General features: G+C 41.9%; 1 protein-coding gene and 1 non-coding gene across 2 annotated transcripts in view; both read right to left on the bottom strand.

Moving 5' to 3' along the window:
• The window catches only part of CRLF3 (cytokine receptor like factor 3), a 41860-nt gene that overhangs the window by 6397 nt on the left and 17113 nt on the right, over nucleotides 1–18350 (bottom strand). The window contains exons 3-6 of the mRNA XM_027975271.2: nucleotides 17664–17751; nucleotides 16358–16535; nucleotides 14455–14677; nucleotides 13417–13549 (exon numbers count right to left, since the gene is read on the bottom strand). Of these exons, the coding sequence (XP_027831072.1) occupies nucleotides 13417–13549; nucleotides 14455–14677; nucleotides 16358–16535; nucleotides 17664–17751 (622 nt within the window). The remainder of the gene's footprint in view (nucleotides 1–13416; nucleotides 13550–14454; nucleotides 14678–16357; nucleotides 16536–17663; nucleotides 17752–18350) is intronic.
• On the bottom strand, nucleotides 9008–9138 carry LOC114117075 (small nucleolar RNA SNORA30/SNORA37 family). The gene has a single exon (XR_003590867.1). It is a non-coding gene; the product is annotated as a small nucleolar RNA SNORA30/SNORA37 family (small nucleolar RNA).

Raw genomic sequence — 18350 nt, 5'->3', positions numbered from 1 at the left:
CTTAACATTTAGATTGAGGGATCGTCTATAAAATAACTGACCTGTACTCTTATAAAATGCCAATATCATAAAATTGAAAAGAGACAGAGAAACTGTTCCAGATTAACACGCTAAAGAGAGACTTCCTGGTGGCCCAGTGCGTGAGAGTCTGCCTGTCAACGCAGGGGACATGGGTTCAATCCCCAGTGTGGGAAGACTCTACATGCCTCTGAGCATCTAAGCCCCTACGCCACGACTACAGAGCCCCAGTGCCGCAGCTGTTGAAGCCCGTGAGCCTAGAGCCTGTGCTCTGCTCCACAAGCTACCACAATGAGAGGCACCTCAGGGAAGAGCAGCCCCCGCTCCCTGCAACCGGAGAAAGCGTGCCACAGCAACAAGAACACACACAGCCAAAAATGAGTAAATAATTCAAAAAAAGAAAGGAAGAATCTGCCTGCCAATGCAGAGGACACGGGTTCGATCCACGGTCCAGGAAGATGTCACGTGCTGCAGAGCAACTAAGAGTGCCCAGGGCCTGTGCTCAGCAGCGAGAGAAGCCATCGCAACGAGAAGCCTGGGAACCAAAACCAAGAGGGGCCCCTGCTCTCTGCAACAGGAGAAAGGCCGCTCCAAGCGACAAAGACCCAGCACGACCAAGAGTAAATAAACAAATGAGACTAAAGGGACATAACGAATGAGTCCCACACGTGATCCAAGATCTTTTTCTTTTCCGCAAAGAATGTTAATTGGGACAACTAAATCTAGTAAGCTCTATAGGTTAGATAACCGTGTATCGATGTTAACTGTATGACTTTTATGATCTCTTTTTATGAAATACTCACTGAAAATGATTTGGGAACAAAAAAATGATGAAGCAAATGTAGTATTGGGGAATCTGGGTAAGGCTACTCGGGGATCCTTTGTACTATTCTTGCAATTCTTCTGTGAATCTAAAAAATCATGTTCATAAAGATTTTAAGAACACACAAATCAGGGACTTCCTTGGTGGTCCAGTGACTATGACTCTCTGCCCCCAATGCAGGGGGCCCAGGTTCAGTCCCTGGTCAGGAAACTAGGTCCCACCTGCCACAGCCAAGGGTTTGCATGGTGCAACTAAGACCTGCCACAGCCAACTGAATAAATAAAAATTTTTTTAATCAAAACAAAAAAACAAAAACACACAAAACATTATATGGATAAATATATATATTATATACACATATATATATATAGAGAGAGAGATGAATCTAAGGAACACAAGATACTTCAATTTTTTCCCTAACATCTCTAATACTGTTTCTCTAAAAAATAAAAACATGCTAATATTATCACTAATAGATGGAGGATAGTAATTATTCGTTTTAGTATTGCCTAATGAAGAATTTGGCTTGCCTTAATGCCTGGAAATAATCCTGAAACCACTGGAATGTTCCAAGTGACAGTAGTGTGTCTTTATTACTCATGGTGGGCATCTCAGATCCACCACGCTAATGAGGTGCTCCAGGTGGGTCCCTAGATAGTTTGTGTGAACATGATGACTCAGGACGGGAACAAGTCACCCCAGAAAGATCAAACATATGATCACAGGGTTGAGGCTTTGAGCAAAGGGATGTCAGTCCAATCTCCCAGGTGTGTGTGTGTCCTTCTGGGATATGTGTGTGTATGTGTGTCCTTCTGGTGTGTGTGTGTGTGTGTGTGTGTGTGTGGTGTGTGTGTCCTTCTGGGATATGTGTGTGTGTATGTGTGTCCTTCTGGGGTGTGTGTGTGTGTGTGTGTGTGGTGTGTGTGTGTCCTTCTGGGATATGTGTGTGTGTATGTGTGTCCTTCTGGGGGGTGTGTGTGTGTGTGTGTGTGTGTGTGTGTCCGTGTCCTTCTGGGGGATCCTCCCAAGTCAGGGATTGAACCTGCATCTCCTGCAATCAATAAAATCCCAATAAAAACTCTGGACACTAAAGGCGGAGTGAGCACTCCTGCTTTGTAATACTCTGAGTATTGTTATTGCAAAAAGTCTTGCATCCCTGCGATGTACGCTTCGGTTGGGAACCCCCTCACATCTCGCACTGTGTGTCCCTCTCTGGCAGGTTCTGATGTGTATCCTCCTGCTATATTAACACTGTTATCATAAGTGAAGTGCTTTCCAAAGTTCTGTGAGTCATGCCAGCAAACTATAAAACCTGAGCGTGGTCATGGAAACCTTGGAATTTGTAGGCAGCTATGCAGTTAGAAGCGAGGATGGGCCCTGGGGACCTCTGAGCTTGCAACTGGTAACTTTTGGCGAACTGTGCTCTCACTTGAGTTTGGCCAGCTCATTTCAAATGAACATTTTTTCCTGTGATTAAACTTTTTAACTGAATAATTAACTCAAATTTTCTTGAAATAAAGTATGAGCTAAAACTCAAAGCAGGAAGTTGCTGCATAGCACAGGAAGCTCAACCTGGTGCTCCGTGAAGCCTAGAGGGGTGGGATGGGGAGGGAGCGGGAGGGAGGTTCAAGAGGGAGGGGACATAGGGATACTATGGCTGACTCATGATGATGTATGACAGAAACCAACACAGCATTGAAAACCAATTATCCTCCAATTTAAAAAAAAGAAACTCATAGCAGTGGGAAAAAACATCTTGGGAAGAAAGGAAAAAAACCTCTTAATTTGAATAAATCACAAAATTGTTCCTAGAAACATTCTGCATGAAAACAGCATTTGATAAACAACACAAGTCTGCCATTAAAAGCTTACAGAAATTTCTTTGAATATAAAATGAACCGTGAAAATAGAGAGCTAATTTTCCTGAAACCCAGAATTACTTTCATAGCTCACTAAGAAACAGAATGTAAATGTAACATCTTTGAATATTTTTTCAGGGTGTGGGGGGCATACCACACGGCTTGCAGGATCTTACTTCCCCAGCCAGGCAATGAATCCGGATCCCCAGAACTGAAAGCACTGTGTTCTAACCACCGGACTTTCAGGGATTCCTAACATTTTTTAATTTTTAAGTTGCAAGACAAGTAATCAGGACATTATATCCTAAAAAACTATTTGAGTGGTTCTCTCACATAAACAAGCCTGTTAAAAAAAACCTCTCCTATAAATCATCCAAATATTAAAAGTATATAAAAAAGAAAAATGGCATATAAAATAATTGATGGCAGGGTACAGTGATCTCAGAGATACAATTAACTTAAAAAAACCAACTTATGTACAAACTAGCAGGAAAGCATCCTGCATAGAATCATGTAGAAAGTTGCAGAGGATAATTTTCCTCAAAGATAAAGTATTCTGAGAAAGAACATGGTTCAGAACAAAAAGAAGCAAGGTTGACAGCAAAAAGAATGCTAAACCTATTACTCTGCACTTTGGCTAACTGGGATTTAAGTGGTAAAGCCTCAGAACCTCACATTTCCTTCTTCCCACAGTGAATACCTGGAGCAAAGATCCAAAAATTCAGTTGTTTGGATAATATATCCAAATATATTATGAAAAGTATCCAACTTTATGATAAATATAAGAAAGAAAAGAAGAATATTATCATGGCCTACAGCTACAGGTTAAAACATAACACTTAAGACTGACAAGGAGGCAGCAACGTCAGTCAGGACCCTCACACGCTGCTGGGAAGACTGCAAGGACTTCCAGGAACACAGCCAGCTGGCCTGTGTGTCACCAACGGGAATCTAGCCCAAGGAACAAATAAGCCGTATGTTAACAAAGAGGGTCATGGCACAGCTTGACTTGTCAGGAAAAAAAAAAAAAAGAAAAGGAATGTCTTATCAAGTCATGGGAGACAAGGATTTTTTTATATAGAAATATATTCCTTACTATACAAATCCTAAAATAGCTTTTATTCTCTCTTAAAATAAAACTGATTACCTTATTATTATTGTAAAAATTGAAAATCTTCCAGCAAATAGAATCCTAGGATGGCGAATTCACTGGTGAATTCTACCAAACATTTAAGGAACAATACCAATTCTCACAGACAGTTCTGAGAAATAAAAGAGGAAGACTGATTTCCCATCTCACTCTGTGAGGCTGGCAATTACCCTGATACCAATCACATCATAAGAAAAAAGAGACAGATATCTCTCTTGTGAAGGGACATAAAAATCCTCAGAAAATAAATAAAAGCTAAATTTACAGCAATATATACAAAAGAAGAACACATAGTCCAGCAGGGCTTCTCCTGGGAATGCAAAGCTGGTCCAGTATTTAAAAACTACTGCTGTCATTATATCAACAGAAGACAAACCATACGATTATCTTAGCAGTTACATAAAAACAATACGACAAAATTAAACATCCATTTATAGATAAAGCTCTCAGCAAAGTAAGAATAGAAGGGAACTTCCTTAACCTGATAGAGGGTATCCACAAAAAACCTACAGCTGACATCATACGAGCACCTCATTCCTAGATCTGGAATAAGACACGGATGTCTACTTTCTACGCCGCTACTCAGAATTACACTCCCTAGCATGCGTAGTAAGACAAGAAAAAAAAAATGACAGAACCCTGATGGAAGGCATTTTTTAAAAAATTAAATGAAGATGGGAATTCCCTGGTGGTCCAGTGGTTAGGACTCTGCCCTCTCACAGCTGCGGGACTTTGTTTGATCCCTGCTCGAGGAACTAAGATCCCACAGGCCAAGCAGTACTGTCGGAGGGGGAAAAAAAACCCTAAAAAGGGTGACTTTCAGATTTACATACCTGAGTTCTCTTCACTGGTGGCTGAGAAGGTAAAAAAAAAGAAAAAAATCTGCTTGCAATGCAGGAGAAGACCTGGGTTTGATCCCTACATCGGGAAGATCCCCTGGAGGAGGAAATGGCAACCCACTCCAGTATTCTTGACTGGAGAATTCCATGGACAGAGGAGCTCTCGTCAAAGGCTGCTTACAGACCACTGTCCACTGTCACCAAAAGACACAGCCGCACTCTGACTCCCCTACAGATTTGTTACACCTTTTCTCTCTGCTTCCTCAGGAACACTCAAGCACTGTTCTGTCCTGGCCTTGTTCATAGTCTTGTGGGGTCTTCTTTTGGGGCTGAATATCTGGAGATTTTGAGGTTGCCCAGCAAATTATCATGACTTCCTGCCTAGCTGTGTCTTTATGAAGCCTTTACAGCTAATCTGGAATTTGAGTTCTCTGTATTACTTAGTCCTGTTGAAAAAGCACTTCTGGGTTCCCCCACCTCTTTCATTCCTCCAAAAAGTTTCCAGAAGTGGAAAAAATTCAGAACTAAGGTACTGCTATGTATCTACTGGTCCCAGAAGATCTCATCTCTCTTTTTACAGAGATGTCATGGGGAGGGAGGTGGGAGGGGGGTTCATGTTTGGGAACGCATGTAAGAATTAAAGATTTTAAAATTAAAAAAATAAAAATAAAAATCAATCTTATAAAAAAATAAATAAATAAATAAATAAACCCACTCTGACCAAACTTCCTCGCCAACAACTCTCCTGAAACTATTCATGTCAGGGTCACCAAGCAACACCCACGCTGCAAACCCAAAGGTCAATTCTCAGCCCTTTTCTTTTCTGTTGGGTCAGCAGCATTTGATCACTAGCCCCTCTTGGAAACTCTCTCTTTGCTTGGCTTCAAGGACACCACATGCTCTCACTTTTTCCATCTATCTCACTTGCTGCTCTTCCTCAGAATCCTTTCTTAGTTCCTTCTTTCTCCCAGAAGTTAAATGGTAGATTCTCCAGTGTCCTCTTCCTACACTCATTCCCTTGCTGATCTTATCAAGTCTCATGGCTCTAAATACTCATCTATATGTTAAAACTGTGCTTTCCTCGTAGCTCAGTTGGTAAAGAATCCCCCTGCAATGCAGAAGACCTGGGTTCAATTCTTGGGTCAGGAAGATCCCCTGAAGAAGGAAATGGCAACCCACTCCAGTACTCTTGCCTGGAAAATCCCATGGACAGAGGAGCCTGTCAGGCTACAGTCCATGGGGTTGACAAGAGAAGGACATGACTTAGCGACTAAACCACCATGTTCAAACCTCTGAAGTTGGACTTCCCTGGCAGTCCAGTGGTTAAGACCCACACCTCCAATGCAGGGAGTACAGGTTCAATCCTTGGTCAGAGAACAAAGATCCCACATGCTGCGCAGTGCAGACCAAAAAAACTAAAAAAACCCACAAAACTCTCGCTAGTATCTTCAGCCTGGTCTCCGCCACTTAACTCCACACTTGTACATCCACTGTCCACTCCACATCTTCACTTAAATGTCTTATAAGGAAATTAATTTGTGAAAAAACAAGCTGATATTCACCCAGAAATAGGCTCCTCAAAAGGCCTCGCCTACTTCAGTAAATGACAATTCTACCCTAAGTTACTTACTCGGAAAACCCCGAGGTTACACTTTTCTCATACCCCACAACCAACTTGTCAATAAATCCTGTCAGTGCTTCCTTCAAAATAAACCTGGATTCTGACCATTTATCACTAACTTCTGGTCCAAGTCACCATGAGCTGTTACCAAGATTAACCCTGGAATGCTGAGCGCAGCTTTTCCCTCATTCCTGGTAACGTTTTTGCCCCTCCTCTCCAGCCTCCTAACCGGTCTCCAGGCCTTCACCACTTTCCAGACTTCTTTCCACCCAGCAGCCAAAACAACCTGTAAAATGCACGGCAGATCACCTCATTCATCTGCTCAACGTCCTCCAATGGCTTCCTGTCACATTCTAGGTCCAAGCAGAGAGAGGCCTACAGGGCTGGACTGCCAGGATCTCAATCTCAGGATAACTAGAAAAATCTGTACAGGGAACTCCCTGGGGGTCCAGTGGTTAGGACACCACGCTTCTACTGCAAGAGGCACAGGTTCCCTCCCTGGTTAAGATCCCACATGCCTCACGGTATGAATCCCCCCCAAAAGAATCTGTACAACCTCAGGCAGGTGGTTTAATCTTCTAACACCTCAGTTTCCTCATCTATATAACATTTCTACCTCCTGAGCATGTAATGAGGATTTATAGACATTAACTCATTAAACACTTCAGAACTAAGAATATCCTACTTTTCTGGGGCTCTTTCTGACTATGTACCTGTCTCAACCCCATTTACACTAATTACTTCCTGTTCTCCATATTTTTCCTCCTCCATATCTTTGGCTCTTGCTTTATTTCCCTACCTGAACTGTCCTTTCCAGCTCTGAGATAAAGCCTTCATCATCCCCTCATCTATAAGTAAATTTCCCTTCCCCTATATCTCACAGCATTCAGGATTTTTTTTTTAAGGTTTGACTGTCTAATCATATTTTTTTAATGGTGCTACGGTGCTACTAGTTTATTTATTTTTAGCCACGCTGAACAGCATGTGGGATCTTAGTTCCCTGACCAGGGATCAAACCAGTACCCTCTGCAATGGAAGCGCTGGAAGTGCACAGTCTTAGCCACTGCACCACCAGGGAAGTTCCTCAGTATCTCTCTTATCCTAACTTATAAACTACTAGCCAAAGGTTCTTGTTTTTCCTTTTTTTTTCAAACTTTGCATTCCCAACCATACCAAATACTGTAAACACCATCAGAGTGGAATAAGAATTGAATGAAATGGTCAGCATTATTCAGAAAGACCTCAGGTGAGCAGGAGAACTGTCCTTATACATTTTAGAAGAGCAGTTTCAGACAGAGAGACATGGATAGGAAAAAAGTACAAGAAATATTCCTCAGATTATCTGTAAGGAATAGTTATAACTCCTTGTGAACATCCCAAAGCAGATATGATTCTATGAGTTCGTGTCATCCTCTCTCTACAAACAAACTGAAACCTGCAGAATCCTTAGTCTACTTAGGAACCACCTGTCTTATCTCATCCAAGTCTATAATAAAAGGTCTGTGGGGAAAACTTCTGTCTGACAACATTCCCCACACCTGGGGAATAAGAGACAAGCTTCACCCTGAAAGAACTACACATCAAGCCTCCAGAGGGGATCACGCAAACAAAACAGAAAACACCAGCAAAGCTGTATTCTCCTAGGACAGGGCACTATCTCAATAAAAGAAGAAACTGACAAGATTTCAAAGACCCTATAGTTAAATTAACTTCCTAATCCTAGTAGAGATTATGCCCAGATGGGATTTTTCCAGATAAAATTATATTAGACTGAGATTTTTTTTTTTTACGATATGAAGAGGTAGTAATTAATATTGAAGATACACTTGGTAATGACAGAGACCAAGCTTGTACAGGAAAATAAAGATCTCCTCCAGCTTAAATTCATTCAGAAAAGGTAATGCTAATGTCCAACCAACGGCAAGCATTAAACCAAATGCACATATTCCAAGAAACCCCTTTCTAACAGCTACCAACCATGGCATTTCTAACAGAAAGCCTCCAAACTCATTGATATTTCTTCCATCAAGAAGCAGGGTCTAGGGACTTTCCCTGGTGGTCCAGCAGTTAAGACTCTGTACTTCCACTCCAGGGGGTGAGTCTCAGTGCTGGTCAAGGAAGGTGCAATCAAAACAACAAAAAAAAGTGGATCTAAGGATCTCCCTGGCAGTCCAGTAATTAAGACTGGGCAGTGGGCACAGGTTTGATCCCTGGTTGCGGAACTAAGATCCTGCATGTTTCAAGACACGGCAAAAAATATAAATAAATAAAGCAGGGTCTAAGCCTCCTCCCTGGGATCTGGACTCTGTGACCAGCTGAGCAACAAAACATGGTAGAAGTAACACTAGGTTAGTTTCCAGGCTCAGACCTTAAGAAACTGTCAGCTTCTATTTCCTATCTCTTGGGATGCTTATTCTTGGAACCCAGCCAGCAGGCTATAAGCAGGCACAGGCAGTCCACAGAGAGGCCCCAGGAACCAGAATCGATCTGCCAGCCATGTCAATAAGTCATCTTGGAAGCTGATCCACCACCCTTGGTCAAACCACCCCAGCTGACTCCACATAAGCAGAGATGAGCTGTCCTTGCCATGCTCTGCGAACTGCAGTTTCCTGAGCTAAATAAGTGACTAGAGTTGTTTAAGTTTGGGGGTGGCTTGTTACACAACAATAAGTAACTGGAACATGACTCCCCCCCAACCCCCGTCCCACTGATTGACGGTCGCCACTGACCCAGTCCCAGGGCAAGGATATAACCAAGGGTTGTCAATCTCAGCACCAGCTACCAAATCCTGGCCCCACTGCCTAGGGGAGGACCTGTGAAAGTGCTAGTGGAACTTTACTTTTTGATGTTCTTGGAAGAAAAAAGTTAGCCAGCTGATTTACCACTCGATTTACCATGTCATGTTACTTGTGAAAGGCAGGGTAGCACAGTGGTTAAGAGCACCGACTGCGGTGAGCCGCTCAGGATTTAAATATTGATGAGTCAGTCTCTCTCTGCTCTCATTTCCTCATGGGGAAAGAGGAAGACAGTAACTTCCAAGGCTACCAGGATAAGGAAGGCTGTTAGAAAGGAAGATTTTTTTTTAAATGTATTTATTTAATTGGAGGATAATTTCTCCACAGTATTGTGATAGTTTTAGCCATACATCAACATGAATCAGCCACGTGTACAAGATGTGCCCTCATCCTGAACCCCCTCCCACCTCCCTCCCCACCCCCCACCCCTCTGGGTTGTCCCAGAACACCAGCTTTGAGTGCCCTGCTTCCCGCACTGAACTTGCACCGGTCACCCATTTTACATAAGGTAATGCACATGGTTCAGTGCTATTCTCTCAAATCATCCCACCCTTGCCTTCTCCCACAGAGTCCAAAGTCTGTTCTTTACATCTGTCTCTCTTACAGTGCCTTGCATATAGGATCGTCATGACCGACTTTCTAAATCCCATATATTTTGTTTGTTTTGACAGCACCACACGTGGGATCTTAGTTCCCCAATCAGGGACGTACTGGAGCCCCCTGCAGTGGAAGCATACAGTCTTAACCACTGGACTGCCAGGGAAGCCCCTGTTTTTATTTATTTTCCAGTGAATATATATGTACGAGAGAACCAAAATCACGCTCTATTATTCCCATGGCAATGTCGTCAAGTGCTGCGACAATACCCATGCTCCAAGGTCAACTTTAGCCACACTTCCCTCCAAACTGAAAAAGCCCGGTATGGAGGAGAACATACAAGCTTACACCACCACCTCCTCTCCAAACACTATCCAGGCTCAGAAAGCTCATTATGGATGGACTCAGTAGTATCCAACTCTTTGTCACTCCATGGGCTGTACCCTGCCAGGCTCTTCTTTCCATGGAATTTTCCAGGCAAGAAGATTTGTTGCTGTTTCCTCCTTCAGGGGATCTTCCTGACCCAGGGATCAAATTCCCATTCCCTAAATGGGCAGGTGGATTCATTTACCACTGAGTCACCTGGGATGCCTTCATTGTAGGTAACAATTGCAAAAAATAAAACTTAAAAAATTAAGCGCTTTGCCAAACATTTACAGCAACAGCGGAAGACTACTCTCCCTCTAGGCTTCTTTGGCATTGGGCAAAGCAAGGCTATTTGCAACAATAGTACATAAGCTGACTATGACAATGTTTACAGGAGAAATGAGGATTACAAAGTTCCTTTATTCACAGGTAACCAAGAATTATTAAATAATTTTCTGAACTAAGACAAAAGTCTCACCATCAAAGAAAATTTTCTTCTTCCCGGATATGCTCTTATAAAAATGAGATTTCTCAATATCCCAGATTCTTTACTTAATATCAAACTACTAATGCATAGAGTCCATTCTCAGGGCTCAAGTCTGAGTAACAGTGATATTCTGAAATATTTCTACACACTTTATAGATCAGCAAATATTTTATCAGACGAAGGGAAGCTAAAGAAAGGGGGTGGTAGAGAAGAGACGGTAAACATTGGTTTAAAAAATAGTAAAATCAGGAAATTTTAGAAGCAAGGGAAGGCAGGAATATTCAAGACAGGAAGTCAGGGAGTGGCTGGGAAGGAGGGGACCCGGGCATCACCTGAGACTGGGCTGGAGAGACTGTTAAGAGCTGGCCAGTAACAGGTTTCTTTGACATCAGCAGCTCTAAGCATTTCAGAAACTTCAGCATAGACTGGGTTGAGCCACAGGACAGGGCCTGCAGAAGTATAATCACCCTTCTGACTATGAAGTCCTTAAAAAGCTAGGTAAAGTTTACCTTTATTCAAGTAGGCCTATCTGCCTGCGCCCTCCCCCCAAACACAAGACGGTGCCCCCACACACAAACACACCATTCACATCTGCCTTCATGGCCAATGACTGGCATTACTTTAAACAAGGAAAGAAAACAGTTTCAATCCACTTTCAAAGGAAGAATGACAAAAACCCAAAGGCCTGACTAAGGTAACACTGAGCTTAACTGTCAGTTAATCACCTGCCAAGAGGAGCCCAGTCAAGCACCTTTGGAGGAGGAGGGAGGAGCTAATGGGTTATTAAGGCCAACTAAGTGTCAGGACACAGGCTGCAGAAAGTAGGTGGGTGTAAATCAGTGTGTAATTTCTAATGTCGTAACCTAAAAACATTTATTGAATGACTTAAGAAATAAACCTAAGTGGGTCATCTACTGGCCGGGTTCCCCTGGGTTCACAGAGGAAGAAGTTACCGGTAGAAGAGCATCCGATCACCATCACCAAGGGAGAAAAGTCACAGAAGAGGGGAAAGGAAAAGAGCTAAGGATATGGAAAAACTGTACATTTCCACACTCTGGCATGAAAAAGACTTAACAAGAAGCAATATCGCTGTTTGTTGTTTAGTTGCTAAGTCGTGTCCGACTCTTTGCAACCCCATGGACTGTAGCCTGCCAGGCTCCTCTACCATGGGATTTCCCAGGCAAGAACACTGGAGCGGATAGCCATTTCCTTCTCCAGGGGATCTTCACAACCCAGGGATCAAATTCAAGTCAGGAGAATTATTTTCCTGCCACAGGGAAGCCCAAGAAGCAATAAAGACCAGTGTTAAAATCATGGGACCCAGACTGACTGGGTTCAAGTCCCAGCTTTGCCATTTACTAGTTATGGGTAAGTGACTGGGCTTCCCTGTGCCTCAGTATCTTCATCCATAAAATGGGTAACTAAACCTATTTCACTGGGTTATGAGAATCAATAAGTGAAGTGCTTAGAATAGCACCTGGCACATGGTAAATCCAACTTAAAACTGCAATATTACACTGATTATTCTTCTTGTTATGAGCTGAGAGATCTGGCCTGAACCTATTAACTCAGGAAGCCCTGTCATTATACAGAAGTCCCTTGTTCTCAGAAGACTCACTAATGGGAGTATCTCTATCAACAAGGGACATAAGCAGAGAAGAGATTTGTTAGTTCAGAAAACTGGTTACCCGGGGAATAACTAATTGATGTTAGGTACTAGACTCCTTACTTCTCTGTCAGTATTTTCCTGGTTATTAAGTCATTCTTTCATTTAACGTAAGGGGCAAGGGGAGGTGTCAGAAATGAGGCAAAGCATAAACTAGTGCATTCTGATCATGCTGACAGTTCAAATGACTTGGCTGGTGGAGAACATGGCAACATTAGCTTAGAGAAAACCTTCAGATACTCTCCATGCCTTATACAACAAGAGATTGAGAACAAGAGTAACCTGGAACAAGCATTCACAATAAAATCCCACGATTCTCATGACTTAAAACCTAGAGGAGAGGGACTTCCCTGGTGGTCCAGTGGCTAAGAACTGGCCTTCCAGTGCAGGGGACGTGGGTTTGATCCCTGCCTGGGAAACTAAAATCCCACATGCTGTTGAGCAACCAAACCCGCGTGCTGCAACCAAGACCAGTGCAGTCTAAATAAATAAATAAAGTTTAAAAAAAAAAAAAAACCTAGAGGAGAGCTTGCTATACTGAGGGGTGTATGGTGAACATCAGGTGAGCTTTACTTTCCTCAATCAAAACTGGGCTTTGTTCTCAGGAAAAGTTATTTAGAAACAAGACTACAGAGAAACATGTATCTCAGAAAACATGAAAACAAGGAAAAGGGAATTTTTCTAACACAGGGAGCAATGGGTGAAGAAATAGAAAATTAACTGGCGGCAGGAGAGGCTTGTTTTCCATTTTATTTTACAGACACCAAACATATATACCATATGTATCTATATAACAGTATGTTCAGGCTGTCTTTCACTGACACCTGCTCTTATGGATTCACAAAGGAAAAAAATAATTGGGGACCTCTGAATTTTTAAGATGGACTTTTGAGAGACATTCTGTTTATCTCTATTTACCAGGAAGAAAGAAGACCCAAACACAGTGAATATGCACTATGTTATCAAGCAAAGGAAGGCATTTTATATACATTATCTCACTTCATGCTCAGAATAACCCTATGACTACATGTGAGAAAAGCGAAGCAAAGAGAAATAAGGAAATTGCTCCAAGGTAATACTGCCTAGAAATGACGGAATAAACTCAGGACTCTTTAGATCAGAAGCTCCTGGATGCTCTGAGTACTTCCCGCTACTGCCCAAGGCCTGAGAGTCAGATCTTTTAATATCCACTTGCCTGAATGTTAATGTCTGCCCACAGAAGTAAGTGGGGGCGCTGGAGTAGAGAACACCGGACGACTCGGCATCGTTACGAAGCGCTATGTTTCTCCGACTGCTCAGACTGTACCCCTCAAAGCCAGCTGTCCACTCTTTTTAAAAAGCAAAAGATATGGAAAATTGTTACAATCACTTGGGGAAAATCTTCAACACAGATATATTAAATAAAACTTGGAAGATGCTAGTTACTCTTAGGAGTCATGGGCAAGTTCAATAAAAGGAAAAATTCAGTGACAGGGTGTCATGGTTAATTCTACATATCACAAAGAAGATTTTAGTCTCTTCTTGCACATTTGTGGCAAGGAAGATCAAACAAGCATTATCCCCTACTACTCAATAAAATCATGTTTGAGCTTATTCCAACCTGACTAAGAGGTAATTAACAAATGAGTCTAAATATTTTTAAAAAGTAATACAAGAGAGATCAATTTCAAATCATAAGCCTTTTTTTTTTAAAGCCCCTACCAAGATATACATTGAAGGTTTGCGTTAAATATTGCAGTCTTCTAAGGCAATATTTAAAAATCTTTGGTTTTAGGGACGTTTCTAATCCTATCTGGCACTATTTGGGGAACCTTGTGTGCATGCATGCTCAGTCGAGTCTGACTCTTTGCAACCCCGTGGACTGTAGCCCACCGGGCTCCTCTGTCCATGGGATTCTCCAGGCAAGAATACTGTAGTGGGTTGCCATCTCCTACTAAAGGGGATCTTCCCAACTCAGGAATTGAACCCACATCTCCTGCATCAGCAAGCGGGTTCTTTACCACTTGAACCACCTGTTTAGCCTATTTGGGGACGTTTGAGAGAAGAATGAATGAAAATTTACCAAATTCACATGAAAGAATTTGAGCAGGAAGTAAAAGACATGTCTCATGTCATTCTCCATCAATTCACGGTCTATCCTTAGGAAAAAGGGTTGTCAGTGGGCTGCCTTTTAGCAAACAATACAAGTCTTCATACATAGGAAAGTTTCAGGAGTAAGAGGGGAACAGCATACCATGCGGCACCAGCGTGGAATGACCGATCTGGGGGACGCTCCATGGACTCCACTCCTGTCGGCCGTCTCCTCGGGCACAGACTCTGAACTGATAATCAACGTTGGGGTCTATGTGCAATACAATGAATTCCGTTTCAGAGCCTACGTATACATCCTCAAAATGATTGGAAGTACATTTACGGAACTGGAGCCTGTAATCTTGGGCGGTAAAGTCGTCATCCACCTGGGGAGAAAGGCTTTACGTTAGGTAGAAGTCAGAGAACAACTTCTCTCAGCATCACAACCTAACTCTGAACGGGGGCCTTTGGGGCTGAGCAAACAGGCCCACATGCTGAATATGGGCTGGTCTCAGGAAGCTCAGAGAAAATATGACATCATCATTTCCCTTCTTTTCCTTACTGAACCATGTGTTTTTATTTTATTTTTTTGCTGCACTGAGTCTTCATTGCAGCACTTGGATTTAGTTGCCCCTAGACGTGTGGGATCTTAGTTTCCCGATCAAGGACTGAATCTGCATCCCCTACACTGGTAGGCAGATTCTTAACCACTGGACTGCCAGAAGTCCCTGAACCATGTGCTTTATGACCCCGGTCTGATATGAACAGATTGCTTCCTTTGAAGTAACGACGTGTTTCCTACGCAATAAAGCCCAAGATAAGGCAGTCAAAATTCAAAGACAAGCATCCCGCAACTACATTATTCGTATAACTAAGAGAGAGGTAATATCTGAAATATATAAAGGACTTTGTAAAATTAATAGAAGACAAAGCAGCCAGCAAGGGAAATGCACAGAAGACATGAGTAAGTGTTTCACAGAGTAAGAAATATAAGCAGCTGAAAACATATAAAGATATTCAGCCTAACTTGTAGTATGGAAAATGCAATCAAAACCCACAGTGAGGTACTATACTGGCAAAGGTATAAAGTCTGACAATGCCAAGTGCTGGTGAAGACGCAGAGTAAGAGGAATCCGTGCACTCCTGGCAGAAGGACACTCGGGGACAATCACTTTGGGAAGAGTTTGGTTATCTCCTGGTAGAGTATAGATCCAGTATGCTACCTCATAGTTTTATAGCTATATATACTTTAGAAAATCTTAACTGTGTACGCAAGAAAGCATGAATAATAATACTTATAGCAAAAGAACTGACAGGCAAAAAAAAAAACCAGAAATAGAATAAGAGTCTTTGTTTTGAACCAACAAAAGTATCTCTACTTCTTTCTTCTGTACAAAGGCTTCATTTTTTAAACTTCATTAAAAACAATGAAATAAATAAAAAATTAATCAAAGACAAGAAAAAAAATGTTATAACAAAAGTAAAAATCCCATTGAAGAAAACAGTTTCCAGAAGCTGACCACCCACCTCTGAATGATGTATTTGTCAACAGCCAAGATATTATGACTCACTTGGACATGGTTTTTATCTAAAATATGGTAATTCACATGCATAATAGGACTTATCACATGTTTAATATGACTTAATACACAAAATTCTTGGTAATGCTGAGAGTGTGGGGGAAAAGAACATACTTTTGAACTTTTATTTCAGAGGTACTAGTTCAATGTTTAACAGAAAAATATCCAACACCCAACATTCACTAACACCTTCTGAACTTTTCTAATAAACAGAAATGGGAGCAATTCTCAACTCGCCAAGTTATGTTTGGGAAATGTGTGATGGGAAACATTTTGATACAGAGATTTGAAAAAGTACCTTCAAAACTGTTTATCTCAAAGCAACAGCTAGTTCAAGTTCCCTATGACCTTAATTGTAAAGCAAAAGGCATTTTTCTTCATGCAGAGAAGAAAACAGTCAAAGGTAACGAATAAAAAAAATTGTAAAGGCCCCCAAAACTCAAATTCATAACGCTGAAGCCCCTTCCACAGCTCTGAATCACATACCTTACACCACCGCACGATGATGCCTCCAGGCTTCTCTATCAGCTCTTCTATCTGTACCGGCGGGCGAGATGCTACTGTCCCATGTTTAAAAATATGGTCTTTCACTATGTTAAGAATTGAGTCATCCAATTGAGCAGATAAGCAAGGCACGTCGACCAGTAAAGGCACTTCTGGTAGGCTGAGGACAGAAAGCTCATGTTTATGAGACTTTTAACCAAGAGTTAAAAATACAAGGGAGTATAGCTTTTAAAAACTGCATATCACTATGTTGTATTGGGCTTCCCTGGAAGCTTAATCGGTAAAGAATCTGCCTGCCATGTGGGAGACCTGGGTTCGATCCCTGGGTTGGGAGGATCCCCTGGAGGAGGGCATGGCAACCCACTCCAGTATCCTTGCTTGGAGAATACCCATGGACAGAGGAGCGAGCCTGGTGGGCTACAGCCCGTGGGGTTGCCAAGAGTCAGACATGACTGAGCAACTAAGCACAGCACATGTTGTATACCCAAAACGCATACAACACTGCAAATCAACTATACCTTAATTTTTTTTTAATTAACAAAGAATATTTTATTTTTCATTTCACTTATTTATTTTTTGGCTGAAACGTGTGGCTCGTGGGATTTTAGTTCCCCGACATTGGCTTGAATCCAGGCCCTCAGCAAAGAGAGAGTGAAGTCCTAACCACTGCACAGCCAGGGGCGTCCTAACAAGGAACATTTTCAATCAGTCACACGCTGTAAGGATGCAGAAGCCGCTGGTAAATAATGCTAATGGCAGTGGGGGATGAAAAGGGATAGGATCGCAACTGGCAAGTTTATGTCAAAAGATTTGGTTTACGGAGTTGTGACTCAATTTTCTTTGTTTTAATTGAAGTACAGTTGATTTACAGTATTGTATTAATTTCTGCTGTATGGCAAAGTGATTCACTTACACATAATACATGCATTCTTTTTTATATCGTCTTCCATTATAGTCCATCATTGGTTACTGAATACAACTCCCCGTGCTGTACAGCAGGACTTTGTGGTCTGAGCTATGACTCAGTTTTAATGATATGTCCAGAATTTTTAAAATTTAATGATTCTCTTACACATTAGGATTGAAGAAAATCTGTAGTAGTTCTATTTCACAGATTACAATCTCAACTATTCTACACTAGTAATACTGGTAATGGGTAGTGAAACTTTGAAAAATATACTCTCTATCTCCTTGAATCATAATTTTTAACAAGGAAAAAGAGAAGGAGAGAGAGAGAGGGAAAAAAAGAAAGAAAAGCAGTTTAAGCCCAAGAGACACGAGCTCTCACCTGTCCAGCTGGATGTGCGAGGCTTTCTTGGTAAAGCTCCAGAGCTTTTCATTCTGTTCTCCTACACCTCCCCGAATGGCGAGCTCACCTACAATCGGGGATAAGAGAACCAGTACAGGAAAAACGGTCACCTGTGTTAGGTGGGTCTCCGCGTCTCTTGAAAACGATTCTTATGTGATGTCACAAATTCCCCAAAAGCAAGTGCAGAAACTATTTTAGAAGTGACTTTAAAGTGAAACACAAGAGGAACGGGGTACACGGTGACTGCATTCTGCCAGAGATGAAAGATTCTGCTCTACAAGTGGAAACCTGGTTTATCAACCAATTGTATGGCCAAGTCCCCAGGGACCCTGTCCTTCTGTAGCCCTGAAGAACACTACCAGAACGGTTTTCTCTCACTGTGCCCTGGAGTCACTCAAGCGTTTTGAGACCACATAACAATGACCCTACCCCTCACCAAAAGGAAAACAGAGGCATACGAACACTGCTTCAGAATCCTCAAAATTCCATAAATAAGTTTTTTTTATCCCTTGGGAAGGGAAAGGAGAAAAAAGTTTGAAATTTAAAAATATTTCTGAAGTATATAAAAAAGAAAATTTAGCAGCAGATGCTGTAACAAACATGTATGTGCCTCAAAGGATTTATTTTCTAAAATAAAAACACTGGTTAGGCCTCATGCTGATGGGT

Source organism: Ovis aries, chromosome 11, assembly GCF_016772045.2.
Source record: "Ovis aries strain OAR_USU_Benz2616 breed Rambouillet chromosome 11, ARS-UI_Ramb_v3.0, whole genome shotgun sequence".
NCBI classification, from domain to species: Eukaryota; Metazoa; Chordata; class Mammalia; order Artiodactyla; family Bovidae; genus Ovis; species Ovis aries.
Note: the sequence above shows the minus strand (reverse complement) of the source record. Positions and strands in the feature narration are given on the sequence as shown.